The 18,034-nt window shown below is 46.8% G+C and overlaps 6 protein-coding genes across 8 annotated transcripts; 1 reads left to right on the top strand and 5 right to left on the bottom strand.

The window, feature by feature from the left end:
* Positions 1–1,553: 1,553 nt before the first annotated feature.
* Positions 1,554–2,655, bottom strand: LOC117896880 (DNA repair protein RAD51 homolog 3). Its single transcript, XM_034805409.1, has 5 exons — positions 2,454–2,655; positions 2,285–2,391; positions 2,066–2,223; positions 1,874–2,002; positions 1,554–1,810 (listed from the first exon to the last, which is right to left on the bottom strand). The coding sequence occupies exons 1-5, from the start codon at positions 2,645–2,647 to the stop codon at positions 1,640–1,642; spliced, it is 759 nt and encodes a 252-aa protein (XP_034661300.1). The 5' UTR covers positions 2,648–2,655; the 3' UTR covers positions 1,554–1,639.
* A 288-nt stretch (positions 2,656–2,943) lies between these two features.
* Positions 2,944–3,410, top strand: LOC117898131 (serine palmitoyltransferase small subunit A). Its single transcript, XM_034807325.1, has 2 exons — positions 2,944–3,102; positions 3,164–3,410. The coding sequence occupies exons 1-2, from the start codon at positions 3,006–3,008 to the stop codon at positions 3,319–3,321; spliced, it is 255 nt and encodes an 84-aa protein (XP_034663216.1). The 5' UTR covers positions 2,944–3,005; the 3' UTR covers positions 3,322–3,410.
* On the bottom strand, positions 3,396–5,147 carry LOC117898130. The gene is made up of 5 exons (XM_034807324.1): positions 4,799–5,147; positions 4,523–4,739; positions 3,811–4,466; positions 3,645–3,751; positions 3,396–3,586 (listed from the first exon to the last, which is right to left on the bottom strand). Exons 1-5 carry the CDS (start codon positions 4,948–4,950, stop codon positions 3,423–3,425), a joined length of 1,296 nt encoding a protein of 431 aa, XP_034663215.1. The 5' UTR covers positions 4,951–5,147; the 3' UTR covers positions 3,396–3,422.
* A 972-nt stretch (positions 5,148–6,119) lies between these two features.
* Positions 6,120–7,712, bottom strand: LOC117898071 (phenoloxidase-activating factor 3). Its single transcript, XM_034807246.1, has 4 exons — positions 7,565–7,712; positions 7,343–7,497; positions 6,954–7,282; positions 6,120–6,887 (listed from the first exon to the last, which is right to left on the bottom strand). Exons 1-4 carry the CDS (start codon positions 7,641–7,643, stop codon positions 6,278–6,280), a joined length of 1,173 nt encoding a protein of 390 aa, XP_034663137.1. The 5' UTR covers positions 7,644–7,712; the 3' UTR covers positions 6,120–6,277.
* A 1,541-nt stretch (positions 7,713–9,253) lies between these two features.
* Positions 9,254–10,869, bottom strand: LOC117898015 (serine protease grass). The gene is made up of 6 exons (XM_034807143.1): positions 10,739–10,869; positions 10,492–10,664; positions 10,209–10,422; positions 10,100–10,148; positions 9,841–10,034; positions 9,254–9,775 (listed from the first exon to the last, which is right to left on the bottom strand). The coding sequence occupies exons 1-6, from the start codon at positions 10,806–10,808 to the stop codon at positions 9,351–9,353; spliced, it is 1,125 nt and encodes a 374-aa protein (XP_034663034.1). The 5' UTR covers positions 10,809–10,869; the 3' UTR covers positions 9,254–9,350.
* Positions 10,870–11,448: 579 nt separating this feature from the next.
* LOC117896898 (NADP-dependent malic enzyme) lies at positions 11,449–17,925 on the bottom strand. 3 transcript variants are annotated; one of them, XM_034805433.1, is made up of 7 exons: positions 17,672–17,925; positions 14,918–15,119; positions 13,806–14,855; positions 13,595–13,747; positions 13,236–13,530; positions 13,039–13,167; positions 11,449–12,960 (listed from the first exon to the last, which is right to left on the bottom strand). In XM_034805433.1, exons 1-7 carry the CDS (start codon positions 17,686–17,688, stop codon positions 12,926–12,928), a joined length of 1,881 nt encoding a protein of 626 aa, XP_034661324.1. In that variant the 5' UTR covers positions 17,689–17,925; the 3' UTR covers positions 11,449–12,925. The 3 variants fall into 3 exon arrangements, with proteins under 3 accessions (XP_034661324.1, XP_034661322.1, XP_034661323.1); XM_034805431.1 differs by having other exon boundaries at positions 11,453–11,992; positions 13,002–13,167; XM_034805432.1 differs by lacking the exon at positions 11,449–12,960 and having other exon boundaries at positions 12,998–13,167.
* Positions 17,926–18,034: the final 109 nt, after the last annotated feature.

Genomic DNA, 18,034 nt, shown 5'->3' with positions numbered 1-18,034 from the left:
TGAGAACAATAAGGCAGGAGGCAGGCCAGGCAATCCTTTTTGGCCAACATTTGATTATCTCATGGCGGTTGTGGCTCTCTCGAGTAGTGGTTGGTGGCTACCCGCCGCTATCGGGTGCTGCCATCGAGGCAGCCAGTACGTCCGTCCGTCCGTCTGTCTTTCGGTCGCTTCGCAGTGTGGCGGAATTAGCCGGCTCTCGCCTGAACTGAACTTTGGCTGTGGTGCACGAGGTCGTGGCCAAATTGCCAGGCCATGCACAGCGGAATGTTTGTTGCCTTCCTTTTTTTTTTCGTTCACTTCACTTCATTTCTGTTTTGTTTTTTGTTTGGTTTTAATTGAAACCCGTACGAAATGGAAAATAGAAAATGGACTTTCAACTTGCGCCAGCAGCTCCAGCTCGGTAAATTAGCCAACAGACTATTTCTAATTTCTGCGGCCCCAGGGACCGGAGTCGGAGTTGAAGTTGAAGTCGGGGTCGGGTCTGCCCTGCAGTGCATTTGGAGGGCATTTGGAAATTTATGGCGGGCCAGGCGGTGTCGAAAATAGCGCCAGCGACAGGCGAGCGATGACGACCACGACGACTAAGACGATGCGAGGCTGATGTTGATGGCTTTTGCAAGTTTAAGTTACTTTCTAATAATGTAGCGAAGAAAACAACTGCGATGGCAGCGATGTGGATGTGGATGTGGATGTAGGATGAGGATGAAGCTGATGCTGAGGATGCATTGCACACGAAAGTCATAAGCGCAGCCGAGGCAATTAAGTTCGAGCGACAAGTTGCGCTGCTGGAAGCCGCCAGGAAACTGCAACGGGCAACGGCATCGGGCTGGCTGGCTGGGAGGGTGTGCAGCTGTAGTTACATGTTTATGGCTCGAAACGGATTGCACGTAATGGGATTTGTGCTGAGCGACAGCGATAGCCTGTGACTACAGCCAGCCCAGGTTCAGCATCGAGTTCGAGCTTGGGCTCGAGCTTCCACGGCAGTTTCAACTCCAGCGCCTCAATAAAGCCGATCGCATTACCAATTAGGCGTGCACACTCGGCTAAACAGCCTCCTCCTTGTTGGCCAGTGGAAATTGAATTAGTTGTCGCTGCATATGCGTGACTTGCCTTCGCTCGTATGAGCCAGTTCTGGTTTGGCTTGGGCTTTGGCTTGGTTTGGGTGTCGCTGCTCGAACGTAGCGTCCGTATGTGTAAACATTTTTTACACTTTGCCACATTCCTGCGTCGCGCGCATAAATCAGCCTGTGCTCGCCTGTCAATCTGCAACTGCAACGCCATTGATAGCATCGTCGTCGCAGTCGTTGTCGCCAGAGTGGCTTCGAGTGGTGCTTTTAGCAAGTGTTCAGCACCTGGCTGCATGGCTGCCTGGCTGGGTGTGCGCCGCCAGTTGTGGCTATGCCATGCCATTTTCTGTGCCAATGGGAATTATGGCAACTGCCTGGGGATCCTGTTTAGCCATTTTCCATCTCTCTGCAGTCATGCGAAAAATTGTATCAACTGGAGCGGGGAGTGGGGAGTGGAACTCATCGTTTGACTGATTGAGAGCGCAATTAAGCCGTGAACAACATTTGCCGCCAATCTATTATTCATTATCATTATCCAACTAAAAGTAAAAGTACAATCTACCAGCCTGGCCTTAATCCTTGACTAATCTGCTTGTTTTCCACAACTTTCCCAGTGAGCACTGGCCGCTGCGTGAAAACCAGATGCGCTCGTTGATCAAGTGCGAATACAGATCCCCCAGGGCGGGCACGACATGGAATTGCCGGCCGATACACCGATGCGTCAGCACATTGGTGACGACCCACTGTCACGGAGATACACAAAACTGGATTATTCAAGTCATTGGCAAACTTACAGCCGGACTTACAGCCACTGGGTGTTCGCGCTGCAGTCGCCTCATGCTTTGCAGCAGCTCCAGGAGCAGCTCGAAGCGCTGGGCGCCATCCTCCAGCATGCGCAGGGAAAACGCTAGCGAATCGATCACAATCACTTTTATCTGCAGAACAGGCAGGCGGGATCTTGAGTAAACAATTCAGTGAGCACGCATACATTAACATACATTTGGATGGGCAATCAGGTGCCGGTGAGAGCTCAGGACGGTGGCCATCAACTGGACTGCATCCGGGCAGCTCACGTAGTGAATGTTTTGCAGCATTTTGGACGCCTGAAAATCAGGTGCTTTGTGCTTATATTGCCTCTCCAGGTCTTCCGCCAGTTCTGCAGGTTAACAGGGTGTACATTTACATGAGATTCGACATTTAACTGAGGAACCACGCACCTTGCAATCTGTCTGGATGGAAATCCCGTCGGGTATCGATGAAAAGTGCTGCACCCTCCAAGCCGCCAGCAGATTTAGGTATTTGCACATTCAAGCATAGCTGCAGGCTAAAGAAACAACAGTCAAACATCATATAAAGCATAATTAATCATACATAAACGTAATTTACCACATTTTTGTTTTGCCGGTGCCCGAATTTCCAACCAATTCGGTTATTTGTCGCAAGGCAATTCCACCGCCCAAGTGTCTATCCAGACCTTTGTGACCCGTTGTAATCCTTGATTGGCTATCTCTTTGCAATATGTCCAAGCACGAGTTACTAAATAGATTTAACTTGTTCGACGATGAACTTGCATTTTCCATAGCCGCCAAAAATTGAAATATAAACAAAAAACAGCTGCTTGACACATAACTTGCATGAGCTGGCTGCTATGATACTTCTGAAACATTTTACAGCCCTGCGGGACTGTTTTATACGGACTACCTCAACACAATGTAAGAATTGGTTTAAATTCTCTTTAAAAAGTCAATTGCTTTACAATTTACTATCTTATTTATAGCGTATAAAATGTAGAGTGGGATACTTGACTGAAATCTTTTTCCGTTAGCCAGCACCTGATTGTTTTGCAGCCCTGCGCCTACCATATGTTCTTTGTTGACAGCCCACTTGCATTTTAATTCGTGGTTTGGCATTGGACTTTAGTCATTCGTAATTCAAAAAATGTTCAACCTTAAGCAACTAGCCACTCAGCTGTATCGCCAGTATGCACTGATCACATGCATTAACATGCTAGAGCCTTGGGAGAGGAAGCTAATCAGTGAGTAAATGTGGTTTTAATACGTTCAAATTTTTCTGATGGAGAATTTGCATTTTCGTAGATGGTTTCTTCCTGGTCATGCTGGCACTGGTGTTCTTCTCCAGCTATTGGTATCTGCCCAACTATCTGCAGAACCTACTTCAGGTTCTCACACCGCCCGCTTGGTCTGGTCAGACGGAAAATGTCGCCTATGTGGCACAGAAAATGGGCACAAGCTGAGCTTCCACCCAACTGCAGCCGTAAACAACAATAACCAACTAAACATTAATACTCTACCAATTGAAAAGACAACTAGAATGTAAAGAAAATGCCATTGTGATTTATTTTGACTGGTCCAGAATCTGTAAATAATTAATTGTGCCAAACCAAATTCGCTTGCCCCACTGCACGACCCTTTTCCTGTGTCGCACGATCAGAAAAACGGCCTCCACCATGCGCAGCGCGGAGGTGTTGAAGAACAGACCCACCAGGCCGCCCAAGGAGACTGCAAGAGGAGATTTAAGCGTTCATTGGAGTGTCCATCTGATCTGCCCGCTGCTTACTCAAGAAATCCAAAATGGTCTTCGACACACGCCGAACATAACGCTGCGTGGGCAGCTCCACGAGTGCCACACGCACTTTGGAGACTTCCTCCGCATCCTCATCATCGCTGAAGGAAGAAGAGAAATTCCATAAACTGAGGGCTTACTAGGACCGTGGCCCACTCACCTGTCTGCGGAGTTGTAAATAATATTATACTCGGGCTCCTCGCACGCGCTCATGCACTCGCAGGACTTGCGCTCCATCATTAGCTTCTCCCTGACTTTGGTCAAGCAAATCAAACCACGATAGTCGCAGACGGGCAGTGAGTTCTGCCCGGGCACTGCCATAAAGTGATTCGTGCAGTTGCAGTTGACGAGCTGCAGCAGAACGGTGCACTCCACCACGCAGCCCGAGTAGCTGTAGAACTCGTAGATGCCCTGACGATCGGCGACGTGCTCGTGGCCATAGCGACAACGCCGCTGCTCCATGCTCAAGTCCTGCACGCTCTCGTCGTTGTGCACTTCGATGACGTTCAGCACGAGCTCCTTGAAGTGGCCAAGCAGCACCGTTTCGCGAATCATGCCCTCGGACAGCTGAAAGGGCACATCGATGGGCGCGTGCACATAAAGCTGAACATCCGCAGCAGCATTGAATGTGAGATGTCCAGGGCCCGTCATGCGGTTGTTTGTGTACTGCACAGGGGCCACCTTGCGCGCCTGATGGGAGTTGAAGGAGTAGCACAATCCGTACTCCGTGGGCAGCGGCAGGAACTCATCGCAGCAGTCGAACAGCTGGTTCAGGTAGCTGCAGTTGACAATCAACTGATGGCACTTGGTGCGGAACTGCAAGGCGACAGATTGTGAAAGGGAAATCGAACTACCCTCCGGGTTGAACCTACCGCTTCCAGGAGCAGCGTGTAGTTTGCGGGGCAGCGCAGCTTGGCGCAGTTCTCGCAGCTGCTGCAGACGCCACGATAGAACACAATCTCGCTGATAAAGTCATCGATGTGCATTTCATGCTCGCTGCCAAAGTGACTGTCACTCAGCTCCCAAATCTTCTCAGCGTTGTAAATCTCGCACACGGTGATGGCCGGAAAGGTGGAGTTCCAATTGAGGCTAGGAAAAAGGCTTTAAGCAGAGGATTTCGGTCTTAATTCAATGCCAAAACAACTTACTAAATGGTATCCAAGCTAAAGGAAACCGAAGAGGATATATAACTATGCAGCAGCGACAGCGAGACACTGCCAAAAAATGGCAACGACTGATAAAATGTCACAAAGTAGAGCACAGCCTTTAGAGCGAAACCCTGCAGGCGGCTCCAGTTCATTGTGCATCGTTCAGCGGAAAAATACAAACTGTTGCCACAGGAAATACTTTTCGGGAGAGAGAGCTTTTTTCGTGGAACAATGGCAGCGATTTCAATGTCGGATATCCATCACAATCCTTTGTTCCGCGGCGTGTCCTACATTAGCAGCTGAACAAGCGGCACTACCCTGGTTTATTTCCATGGATTTAGTTCAATAACGCTTCGAATGTTAAGATTTTAATGGCATATATGGCATAAATCATATGTGGACCTGTCAAATTCGTAGGTCAGCGAGGCAATTAATTATTTTTGTTTCCAGAATTAAATAGATTAGAAGGTAGGGCTTTTCCCACTTCCGTAATCGTTATACTAGTATTGAAATTTCACTCAAAGAATCAAGATTTAGTATACAGCAAGTCTCTGAACTGTTTATATCATGCAATTAATTGCTTAACCGCAAAATTAAAGCATACCAAACGACTCACTTACGTCTTTACTCTTTCGCTGTGAGTCAGGGCTTTAGCATTTCAATCCCATATTGATGATAAAGTGTATAACAAGGGGAAAGAAATCACCACTGATGCTGTCAGAAATTGCATGTAATTCTTTAGTTGGTTCGGATTAATCACGCTACTGTTGCATGCCACATGAGTCACATAAAACTAAACTCCTGTCCATCAGAAAACTACACAAATGACTCAATAGCAAGGAGCCAATCAATTAACACTGCGGTTTCTTACCACCAAAGGGATTCCCATTGGAGACAAAGCCTTGAACCTCGCGACTTCATATCTTTAGATCTTCACATGAGTCAGTTCTAGGTTTTGGGTAAATTTCAAGCCAATTAAATGTGTGTATGAATCCCTAAAAAAAAACAAATAAACAAGCAACAAGAAATGTAGTTTCTCGTAAACACTAATTGCCCGAGGATTCCCATAGATTTCAAGATATTTACGCTGAGATTGAGGCACAGTAAAGTGCGTCAGAGTTTCAAGAGAAATTGTGTGCTGTGGAAATCATCAAAATCAACCAAATAAGAATATAGAGTGGTTTTGTTTTATGTTTATAATTAGTTCATTTTATTCATTTATGTTTTATTGTTTCACAACAACCTCAAAGTCAAAATAAGGAGAAGGCAAAACACTAGTGTTGACAAGTACCGAAAGTGCTGTAAGAAACCTTGTGCACAGTGTTGTATATTTTTACACATTTATTATACAAAAACTAAACCAAAAACTTTAAAAATATCTATGGCAAAGGGCTGCTAAAACTATGGACATAAATAAAGCGAAACAGTGGAGTAGTGGACGGTATTGGTAAGGATCTGTCAGGCAAATCAGACACCCAATCAGTATAAATTCTGCGTTATCCAGGGCAACATGTCAATGATGTTGGCAAAGACACCGGGCTGATTTCTGTTCGTGCCGCAGCGCTGGCCGCCAAACGAGATGACGCCGTACTGCACGAAGCGATAGTGCTGCTTGAAGCGATGCTTGAAGAACAGCGGGCCACCGGAGTCGCCGCGACAGGTGTGTGCAATGCCCGAGCCGGTGGCACAGATGTGATTCTCATTGACGGGCGCATTGTTGTAATAACTGCGGCACACGGACACATCCTTGCGGGTGATCAGAGCCCGCTGTTGTATGGAGGCAGCATCCTCCTTGTCCGTGCGACCCCAACCGGCAATCAGAAAGCTCTGATCGTGGGCCAGCTGCTTGGACTCGTCGTCGATGGGCAGGCAAATGGGTGCAATGTGTGACTTGGGCAGCACCACACTGCGATCCAGCTTGATCAGCGCAATGTCATTGTTGATCGATCCATGCGAGTAGCTGGGATGCACGCGAACATCCTCCACGCCAAAGTCCTCGTGGGGCGGCTGGCACACCCTATGAATGCCGCCCAAGTACGTGCAATCCTCTTCCCTGGCCAAATCGTGTTCTCCCAGCCGCACGCCAATTCTGCAATTAAGGAATTCGTTTAGCGTTAAAAAATGCATTTAAATTTCAACTTCTCGTTGTACTTACAGCGTTGGCTGTTGCACGATGCAATGTGCCGCGGTGAGTATGAAACGATCGCTGATCAGGCTGCCGCCGCACAGGAACTGCCGTCCGGAGGTCTCGTACTTGAGCAGCGCCACCCAGGGAAACTCTCCTGGCTTTGAGTTGCGGCCGCCACTCACCTTGGGATTGCCACGATTGCCGCACTGCGTGACAGAGTCGAGCAGCCGATAGCCCGCTGGATCGATGCGATTTAGATCGCCGGGTGCAGCCCTTGCCGTCTTCGTGGCTGTGGAGCGCTGTTCGGTTTGTTCCATGCGTGTGCCAGTGTCGCCGGGGCAGCATAAATGGAATTCCTGCAACAGAAGAGATTAATGTAGGAATCGAACATTCGCTTAAGGCTTTTCCGAACTTACATCCGTCTCCCCGTTGCACTGCATTTGCCGCATTTGATTCTGCAAGCGTCGCGGTATATTCCGTCCGTAAATGTCCTGCAGCTGCTTCACAAAGCCGCATTCCTGCGAGGGCACACACAGGCCCGAGGCGCCCACTGGTGTCAGACAACTGCGCTCTGCAAGTAAACAAAAGTTCCGGTTACGCCCATTCCCGACGAACCTCTATCGCTGCTGGGCACTTACGTGTTAGCGCCCGTTCTGGCCAGACGACAATCAGCCAGATGAAGCTCAAGCTGAGGCTGTTTGTGATTATAGAAGCCATCCTGCTGTGATTCGGTCTATCAACTGCCGCGCTCAGTGTTATTGAAACCAGTCTCTAGTTGGATATTTATTTATTTATGATCTGTAGACTACTGGTGGATAATTATTTTTCAACACGCGCGCTCAGCAGATCGACGGAGAATGAGCCGTAGATCGTCGTGTGCCGAGCTTTTGTATCCGAGCTCATCGCTCGGCAATCGCGTCTGGGGAAGCGCCAAGTCAGAATGCATAATTTGACTCGCGCAATACCCAGATCGCGTATACCCAACAGGTTTACCAGTGTCCGAGTAGCAGCGGCGCGCGCACGTGTTGACGCCCCAGATCTGGGCAAGATTATTGGCTACCATACTGCGCTCTCAGCTCAGCTCAGCTCAACTCGCAGCGTGCAGCGTGGGAAAAGCGATTAAATTCCAGGAAACCCCACATCGTACATCGATCATTCTCTCGAGAGTTTTCTCTCTGGCACGCGACGGGAGAGAGAGAGTGAGAGAGAGATCCGCGAGACACCCATTATAATCGGTACTTTTTTTTGCCTCAGTGAAGTGGAATTAAAACGTTTTTCGAAATTGTAATTTCTATCGCAAGTTCCCCACTCACACGCCCCAGTGGAGGACAGACAGACAGGTGTGTCTGTGTGTGTGTTTTGCTGTTCTAAAACTCGTTCTTTTGGATGCTCGTATGTGTAACATCGTTATGGAATTTCCAGAACTGAAAACCCCAAGCGGCTTGTGGGATATCAAACTCTTAGCTTAATTCGCAAATGCGTGGAGCACAATGCTACGAAAAAATTCCCCCAAATTTTGTGGTTTGCCAATGAAGCAAATCCTTTTAATTTATGTACAACGTACCTGTCAATCTGTCAACCCGTTTGGCTTGGGCACTTCCACACCCTCCATTAGGATAGGTCGGAAGAGCAAACACACACACGGTAAGGGAGCTTCCAGCTCCACTCAATAAATTTGTTTAATCATAATCAGTTTGTGTGTTTATTCCCACTAATAGATAGTGATAGTTGAGCTGATAAGCTAATTATATTATTGCTGATTTATTTTAAGAGCAATTCAAATAATTTTCTAGGTTGCCCATTGAATATTTTCATCGATTTATATTACTCATACGAGAGGTATGCATAATTATATTTATATATTTGAAATATTCATAAATAATGAGAAATTATTAGCCGGATGTGCAATAATCTTGGCTAGTAATGATTCATCAGAACAAACACAACGTAAATATATTTTTGCCACTGTTTTTTTTTATAATGAAAGCGGCGAGCGAGAGGTAGAGATGCTCGTAAAAACTCGCTTCGATTGTTTCCAGGCTGCAATATCTTAGTGCTAGCAGCTAATTTTATAATATAGGCCACTCATTTAATCGCTGTTCTTGGGAAAATGTCGCTATAAATGTTAAATACGTGGAAAGAACTGGAGCAAGCGAATAACACAAAGCTTCTGATTAAAATTGTTGCAAACTTTCGTATTTTTAAGAAGCATTTTCATAGCTTATTTGTGATATATTTGAGCTATCCCTTTAGATCCCTTTAGCAACTTCTCCCCACAATCTTTTCCCCCTTAAAACTCCAGAGACTTGTGAGTAACTTTAGAAATATTTAAATATAATATACTCGCATTTATTTATGGTTTTACTAACTACTTAAATACACAATAATATATTGGGGTGTAGAAGATCAACTCTCAGCTCTCGATTACAGTCCATGACTTGCCATGGTATCTGTGATCCATTGCACATACTCCCCGACATTCGTGTAGAGGCCGGGCAAACTTATTTGGCCACAGGAGACGACACCCTGGCTGACAATGCCAAACTCCACCATGCGTGGGGCAAACTCTCCGAGATAGCGGGCGGGCGCCTGCAGTGGGCCACCGGAGTCACCCTTGCAGGAATCCTGCAGATCACCGCCGCCGACGCACAGCTGTGTGGTTGGCACCTGACGACGATAGGCCTGAGAGCAGGCCGAACGTGGCTGAAGGGGCACATTCGCCTGCAGCAGCACATCAGAGGAGGAACCATTCTCCGTGGTGCCCCAGCCGGTGACAAAGAAAGTGTTGATCTGCTCCGCCTGCTGCTTCAGTTCATCTGTGATGGGCAGGCAGATCGGTTTGATGTGTTCTGCAAAGAAAGAGAAAAAGGAAACATTTAAGGCAAGTCTTGGGCTTGATCGTTAGAGAACTTACTCTGCACAGGAACGCTTCGCTTTAAGCGCAGCAGAGCAATGTCGTGCATGATGTGACGGGCATCGTAGTGCTCGTGGATGATGTACTTCTCAATGCCCACATCCACAACGGGCGGAGCACACTTCTTCTTGCGTCCCTGCTGGCGGCAGTCCTCCTCCGTGGAGATGCGATGCTCACCCAGGCGTATCTCATCGCTAGAGAAGAGAAGGAAGACGATGAGTTGGGTGTAAAAATAGATTTTAGCTGTGTTTTGTCTTACAGATCATCCTGGAGGCCATGCACACAATGAGCAGCAGTCAGAATGTAGCCTGAAAAGGGATTAAATTATGCATTTGCTAAGGAAAGGCACTGTCTGTGAGGTAACCTACGTTCTGAGATGAGAGCACCGCCGCAGAGGAAACGCGCCTCCCCGAATTGCTGGTAACGCAGCAGCGCCATCCAGGGCCTGGACGACAGCTTCACCTCATAGCCATTGGCCACACGCTGGCTGAGAAAATTGCCACAGTCGAAGCTCTCGTTCTTGAACAAAGCCATCACCTTGGAGTTGTGCTGGATCTGGGCAGCCGGACAGCAAAAGTGACGCTGGGCAAACAAAATCGAATCAAATCAGTTGACTTCTTGCTTGAGTTCTTTGCTGTGTGATTCGCTTACCACTCCATTGAACTCCCCACAGGAAGCCTTCTGCAGATAGCTGGCATAATCGGCTGGCACACTCTGTCCCGACTGCTGGCTCTGCGTCAGACGCTCCTCAATGTCCTTGCAGGAGGAGAAGGGCATACACTGGCCCGACTCCCCATTGGGCGTAGTGCACTCATCGGCATAGGCTGTACAGAGATTGTTTTTCAATGTTGAGCTATGGGCTATGGGCATGACAATTCTGAGAATTCATTACTCTAACCTGCTCCAGCGGCCTGTACACCGCACACGAGGGCAATGCCATAGACAGCGACAAAGCATCTGCTTATCATTTCAGAGAACAACTGATCGAAACGTAACACAAACCTGTGGGAAACTTTGCAAACTGACGCTCAAATCTCGACTGGGCGCTGCTGATCTCAGCGCTCAGGTTTTATGGCTGCGAGAGATACACTCAGAGCTCAGAGCTCAGGTTTTGTGTCTTAGAGAGATCATCTAGGCAGCGCTGGGATTGCATGCCTCAGAGAGATCTAGTCAGAGCTCAGGTTCTACATCTGAGAGTTCCACTCAGAACACAGCTTGAGAGCGAACCCGATTGAGAAGCTCTCCGATCTCCCATCTCCATTGTTGGCAAGAGATTTCTCTCTCTCTCTTTGTGATCAAGAATAAACACAGCACGGGAATATCCAAATATATACCTGCCTTTGATTGCACGACGACGTAAACAAAGCGACTTCATAAAATTGTTAATTTGACTCAAAACTTGTATTGGTGCTGCGCTCTCAAAGCGCCAACTTTGAGTGTATTAAATGTCACTCAATATTGTAGAGAAATGAAGGATTAAACATACCGAAAGAAAAGTGCAGTAACAAGTAGAAACTTCCAAATATATTCCTGAAAAATCGCAGAGCAAACTTAAGCCCGACTGAAGCTTGCTTCTGAGCTGTGAAAGCTAGAATAAAATATCTCACATTAATTTCTGTTGTTTAATTTTTATTGTTTATCGCACATCATCAAATCTAGTCAATTGTACAATGGCTGAATCGGTCCGATCGATTGGGGGGGCATTGGGGCATGGGGGTGTGTTCTCTCTATAGTTATATCATTGCTAGTTCGTGGTACATTTGGGTTGTAACAATAAATTATGTATAACAAAAGCTGCTTAACTGCGTTAATAAATATCAGACGTGGCTCAACAACAAACATAATCGATATATGGATAGATAAATGTGCGCACGGATATCCACACACAGGATACGCGTGGCAGACAACTAAACAAATAGGAATTTTAGACTCTATAACTTGAATGAATATTAATCGGCTGCTGCGAATTAGTTGCTCTTGGGGGGTTGTCTTTTTGGGGGGACTTATGCTCTCACCAGTTCTCGGAGCTGTTTAGCTTTGCTGTCTGTGGTTTTTGTGGGCCAATTTGTTGTGGGCGGTCGGTGGTAGTGGGTTGGTTGATTGCTTGCTTTGGGGGAAGTTGGTTGGCTAATTTATAGAATCTCTTCGTTTTCTGTATGGCAACGAAAGGGAAACATAGCAATAGATCAATCAAACAATTGTCGAATACCGCAGTTAATAGATTTGGTGTCGATATTTTGTGTGTGAGAGTAGAAGGAGAGAGAGTTATGAGTAAGCAATAGTTTTGATTTAGAAAATATATATAATATGTGAGTAGCTGCTCGCTTGATGCCGCCTTCAGAGTTAGTTACAGATCAGCAAGAGATAGAGATGGAGAGTGGGAGTGGTAGAGCGTTAGAGGGCAAGCGAAAGCCAAGAGAGAGAGACAAATGTAGAGATTAGCAAATCAAAAGCATGGCACATAGCAAACACATTTAGTAGTAGAGTTAATTGGATAAGGAATACTGCATTTGTTCAGTGTCATCGTTATCGTTATCGTCATTGTAATCGTCAGCGTCAGCAGTCGGTTTGTTATCGATCACAAAACAATAAACATTATAATTAATACATAACTAAAAACATACATATCCATAACATATACATATATAATACTATATATAAGAAACATATCGAAAAGGTGTACATTTAACGATTATTCCGTTGCGCCCGTCGCTCGAATTTCTACTACGCGCTTCCCTCTCTGTCAGGTGCGAATATTATTAACAAAGAGTGCACTCGTCGGGCGTGGGATGACAGCCGTAGTAGTAATAGAACCGTGGAACCATTCGCTGGCTGGAGGCAAACGAATCAATCGCAGAACATATTTATATATGAAGGATAATAGCAGTTGGAATCTGATTTTTTGTGTGTAGCTTGATTAGATTAGCAGTTTGATTTGTGGTGCTTGATGGTGAACGAACGAGCGGCATTGGAAGTACAAATAGTAGTAGTAGTAGCAGTAGTAGAAGTGGGTTAGGAGTTGCAACAAAAACATAGAGAGGTTGAGGTGGTGGTGCCAACACGCTTGAACTTGAACACGCTTTGCTTATTTGATGGCGGCAATGAGCGGGCTTTCTTCGCCTGTAACAGAATGAGAGAGAAATCAATAAATTAGTAATCACTTTTTTTTTCCATAGAGCTTGGTGGGCACTAATTCACGAGTCTTAATGTAGGGCATGCGAGGCCAGGTCCAAGTCACGGGCATCGAGCACTCATAGTTGAAATTATACAGCTGATCCTCCAGCCACTTGCGCTTATCCTGCGGCTCCGGATAGGTAGATGCCAGACCTGAACAAACAGCACACAAAAAGTCCAATTAATACATTATTTTGGCAGTTCTGAGTTCGATTCCTTACCCTTGTCATAGGCACACTTCGTAACACCAATGGCAATATTCATGGACACATCACGGATGCTCGCCAGCGGCGGGTACAGCGAGCCGCGCTCAATGTCGGTGGCCTCCGTAAAGTTGGCCAACTCCTGGGCGGCAATCAGGAACATATCGTCGGGTATGTGATGCGTGCCAGTGCAGATCACGCCCAAACCCACGCCAGGGAATATGTAAGCATTGTTGCCCTGACCCGGATAGTACGTCTTGTCGCCCACTACAACCGGTGGGAAGGGTGAGCCCGACGAGAAGATGACGCGAGCCTGCAAAAGAAAAGATTTATGTAAATAAAAGTCACTGGAAATTGGAGACTTTGTTGCTGCTCACATCCGTGTTTTGGTATGCCTCGTCGGCTGTGCATTCCGCCTTGCTGGTGGGATTGGAGAGGGCAAATATCACGGGCCTCTCGTTGTTGTCCGCCATGGTGCGCAGGATCTTGGGCGTAAACAGACCGGCACAGGCCGAGGCACCAATGAGCACCTGCAAAAGCAACAGTCAGCGCATCAGGAAAAGGAATCCAAAGGATTTTCCCACTCACATTTGGCTTTATGGCCGCGACAATCTGCTCGAGATCCGCCATGGGTTCCACATCCTTGGCATAGTTGACCTTGTGGCCGTCCAGGCTGCCCACCTTGCGGGTGGTTGTCAGCAGACCATCAATGTCCACCATGTAGATCTTGTGGTAAGCCTCTTCGATGGGTACGCCTTCGGCCACCATGGCCTTGACGACCAGATCGGCAATGCCGATGGCAGCCTCACCGGCGCCGGCAAACAGGAAAGTGTAGTCCTTGAAGGACTTGCCAGTGATGCGCTTGGAGGCGTACAAACCAGCCACAGCCACGGCGGCTGTGCCCTGGATGTCGTCGTTGAAGGTGCAGTAGTTGTTGCGGTATTTGTCGAGGAACCTAAATGCATTGTGGTTGCCAAAGTCCTCGAACTGGATGAGGGTGTTCTGGCCGTAGCGCTTCACCACCGCCTCCATGAACTCATCGATGAAGTCGTCGTATTCGCGGCCGACAACGCGCTTCTGGCGCAGACCCACATACAGGGGATCCTCCAGCAGATCGATGTTATTGGTGCCCACATCCACCACAATGGGCAGGCACTGGTGCGGCTTGATGCCAGCGAGGGCCGTGTACAAGGCCAGCTTGCCCACGGGAATGCCCATGCCGCAGGCACCCAGATCTCCCAGGCCGAGAATGCGCTCGCCATCGGTCACGCAAATGGCACGAACATTTGGCTCCGGCCAGTTCTTCATCACATCGAAGATGTGGCCCCGATCGTTGAAGGTGACAAACAGGCCGTGGGGACGCCTGTAGATCAGGCCGAAGCGCTGGCAGGCCAGGCCCACGGTGGGCGTGTACACAATGGGCATGAGATCCTCAATGTTCTCGGAGAGGAAGCGGAAGAAGAGCCGCTCGTTGCGATCGTGCAGATCGCTGAGATACAGGTACTTGTTCAGCGGCTCTGTGTAGCGATTCACGGCGATTTTGCACAGCTGCAGCTGCTCCTCCTGCGTCTTGAAGCGAGCGGGCTGCAGGCCATGGATGCCCAGCACTTGGCGCTCCTCCAAAGTAAAGGCCAGACCCTGCAAATGGCAAGAAATGGCTTAAAGTGGGGCACTCCTTGGGCTGTGAATGGTTATCTTACCTTGTTGAGACGCGGATCACGGATGTGATCGATGCCTCGCACCTGCGATGGGCAGATAATGTCGCCCACCACCTCATGATAACGACGGGCCTCGCACAATGCCAGAGCCGAGACAGCCGGCGATGTGGTTGTTCCTCCTGCTGCTGCTGCTCCAGTTGTGGAAGTGCCGCAGCGGCACAGTTTCCCAACAGTTCCACACAAACTGCAATGGAAAGAGGTGGGGGGAAAATTGCATATAATTTATCAGTTTGTCAATTGTGGGACGGCAATCCGCAACAAAAACCCCCCCACTGACAACGATGACACTCTTGACATTGTCACTGGAAGAAGTGCACGTATCTATCAAATTTAATACTATATATCTTTTATATATACAATGTGAGTGTGTGTTTAGATGTTTGTATATATACAAATTACTATTTTCAAGGTCGCTATCAGCTGGTTTTTGTTTATCAACGCATGGGGGGAGCTATACCATAACAAGAAAGGGAAGACTGTCTTTGAATGTCGAAGCTTATAATACCCTTGGAAAGGTTTATGATAAATTGATAAAACATATTAAAGTTATGTAAAACCATATCGTGAGACAAGTGTGATCCTTGGGTGGGATTATCTTTGGAAATATTTAAGTTTTACTTATAAAGTAAAACATTCCACTTCTAATCTATATTTCAAATGTATATTGTGTTGTTGAAAATATCTTTGCTGAAATATCTATGGGAACAAAGGCACTTTTCTAGCAAATATGAGTTTTTAGATCACTTGTTTCTAAGAAAGATTTCAGGTATTAGATCAGAAATCGATTTATGCTTCCAAAACTTTTAATCTCAGTAACAATACCCTCTAGCTCAGTGGGCCTCCAGTACAAAAAACTTTGGGTAAACTACATAAGTCACACTGCTGCTACCCCTGCTCCTCTCCTAAGATAAGAAAGATAAATGATGGATGAACAGCAACAAGAGAACATGGCGATAAAGCATGTATAACATATGTATTTCTAGTATTATTATTATTTGTTAAGTTGTCACTAATTGCAGAGAGAGATGAGCAAACAGAAGAGGGGAAAAAAACAGCAGCAGAACAAAATGTGTAGAGCCGTGTGACTGACTAATTTCTCTTTGCGGTTCATTGATGAAATCATGCTCTCCAGATCGTTGGCGATTTATGGCATAGCAAAAAACCCGTTAGTGACGTTGGCACAGCGAAGCGCATGACGCCGCCACGAGCCTCTAGCCCCTCGCCAGCACCCCTCTCCCCACGACCACTAATGTGTGTAACTTGATGAGAGAGCTTCTGGGCTGATAATTATCGAAAGAGTTGCTAGGGGCTGGCCTGGGGGAGCAGAGGCAGGGGCGGATGTGTTTAGGTAACGCTATCATTCCACCGTCAGTGGAGAACTCACATGAGCCCAGAAAGTGCTAAACAATTTCGCATATCTGCCTCCATCCAAACCAAATAGGAAATACGAATAAGTGCGTGTCACAAAATGTTTTCCAGTTGTTCAGTCAGTGTTTGTGTACAGTGGGACCAATAATTATTTTTTCGCCATTAATTTACAGGTTTATTGGTATTTAACTTTGTGTGAGGCTTAGAAATGAAATAGAAAAGCTTTCCATAAATCAACAAGTGTATATTTTACTGGAAGGAAGGTTTATCTATAAGCAATTTGCTGAACTATTTGTTTGCCCACTACTAAAAGTTGTAGAATTTAGATATCTAATCAAATCAATTAGTTTCCCATTTTTGTTAGTTTAGGATATTTGAATATATTTAGCTGCAAAAGCTTTACTCTTAGGGTGTGCGAATATATAACAAGCCCACTGTCTCTATGTGGTGGGCGACCAGCTGACCAGGCGGCAGCACCGCCCTTCGTGTGTGTGTGAACTTGAACAAGAGTCAATGTACTCTTTTTGGATTTTTGGAGTGCGTCAGCCATCTAACGGTTCGTCAGAGAAAGAGATGGTAAGTAGTCCATCCGGGCTAGGGGGCGTGAGCAGGAAGGAAGGTGCGCAGCGCTAGAATCAATTTGTTTTTGTGTTTTCTTGATGAACTTGGCAACGAAAAAGTGCTTACAAAAGCACAAACACCAGCAACAGCCTCATTAAGAAGCAGAAGAGCACAAAAAAAGGCCAACGCCAGCACATCTGTGGGTATACACACTAATTTTAGAATTTTTCGCCAGTTTCAACCAGAAAAGCCGTGTGCATATGTACATATGTATGTGTCCATGTCCATGAACGTGAAGGTGTCGTGTCGCCAGGTTTTTGGTATTGATTTTTCTCAGCTGTTTTTGGCAGCAAAGAGATAGGAGCAGAGTGCAGTCAAGTCTTATGCAATGCAGAAGAAAGAAAGTGAAAAGGAAGATGCCAAAGAATGTCCGATCAGCCAGCAGCTGGGAGAGAGGAAGCGGGTCAATGCCAGGCCATGTGCGAATATGTTGTACATCCCTCTCTCTCTCTCTCTCTCAGGCATCCCTTGGTAAGCACTCACGTGTGTTAATGTGTGAGTGCGACAAAAAGCGAAAGCTGCGCAAAGGCTGGATGCGGGAGGGAGGAGAGCAGACGCCTTTTGGCGGCCATCCGTCTGCCTCGTATGCCCCGCGTCGACGACTAGGTCACTGGGCTAACAGCTGGGGCAGTGCCTGCCACTCGTCATGTTGCATAATGCCCCACTGGCAGCCCCAACACATCCTCCCAGTCGTGCAATTGTAACTGGAGGCGAGTCCCTTTTTGCGTTTGCTTGGAATGCGCTTACCTTGGACGTGAAAACATTGTTGTTTCCTCGAATTGCTTTGTCGATGTTAACTTTTAGATAATTTTATTGCTTTTATGGAGTGACACTTATTCAAAGAAACTTGCTACACTTTTAATACTTTTTGTTAACTTTTTTGTTCGTGTGTCGAGCGGAGCGAATCGGAATAACGACCACCCTTATTTCCAGGGAAAGGAATTGACTTGGAGAACGCGCGGGCACAACAACCACCACGAGCGCGAGATGCCGATTTTGAATAAAAGCTTAAAGTTTAATATCGTTGTATCGATGTATATTATATGGCAGATAAAACACCATCGATACTTTTGCTCGATTTTTCCAACTGGTATTCAAATACCAAACGCA

The sequence above is a fragment of the Drosophila subobscura genome, chromosome O, assembly GCF_008121235.1.
Source record: "Drosophila subobscura isolate 14011-0131.10 chromosome O, UCBerk_Dsub_1.0, whole genome shotgun sequence".
Classification (NCBI taxonomy): Eukaryota; Metazoa; Arthropoda; class Insecta; order Diptera; family Drosophilidae; genus Drosophila; species Drosophila subobscura.
This window is presented reverse-complemented; position numbering and strand designations above follow the sequence as displayed.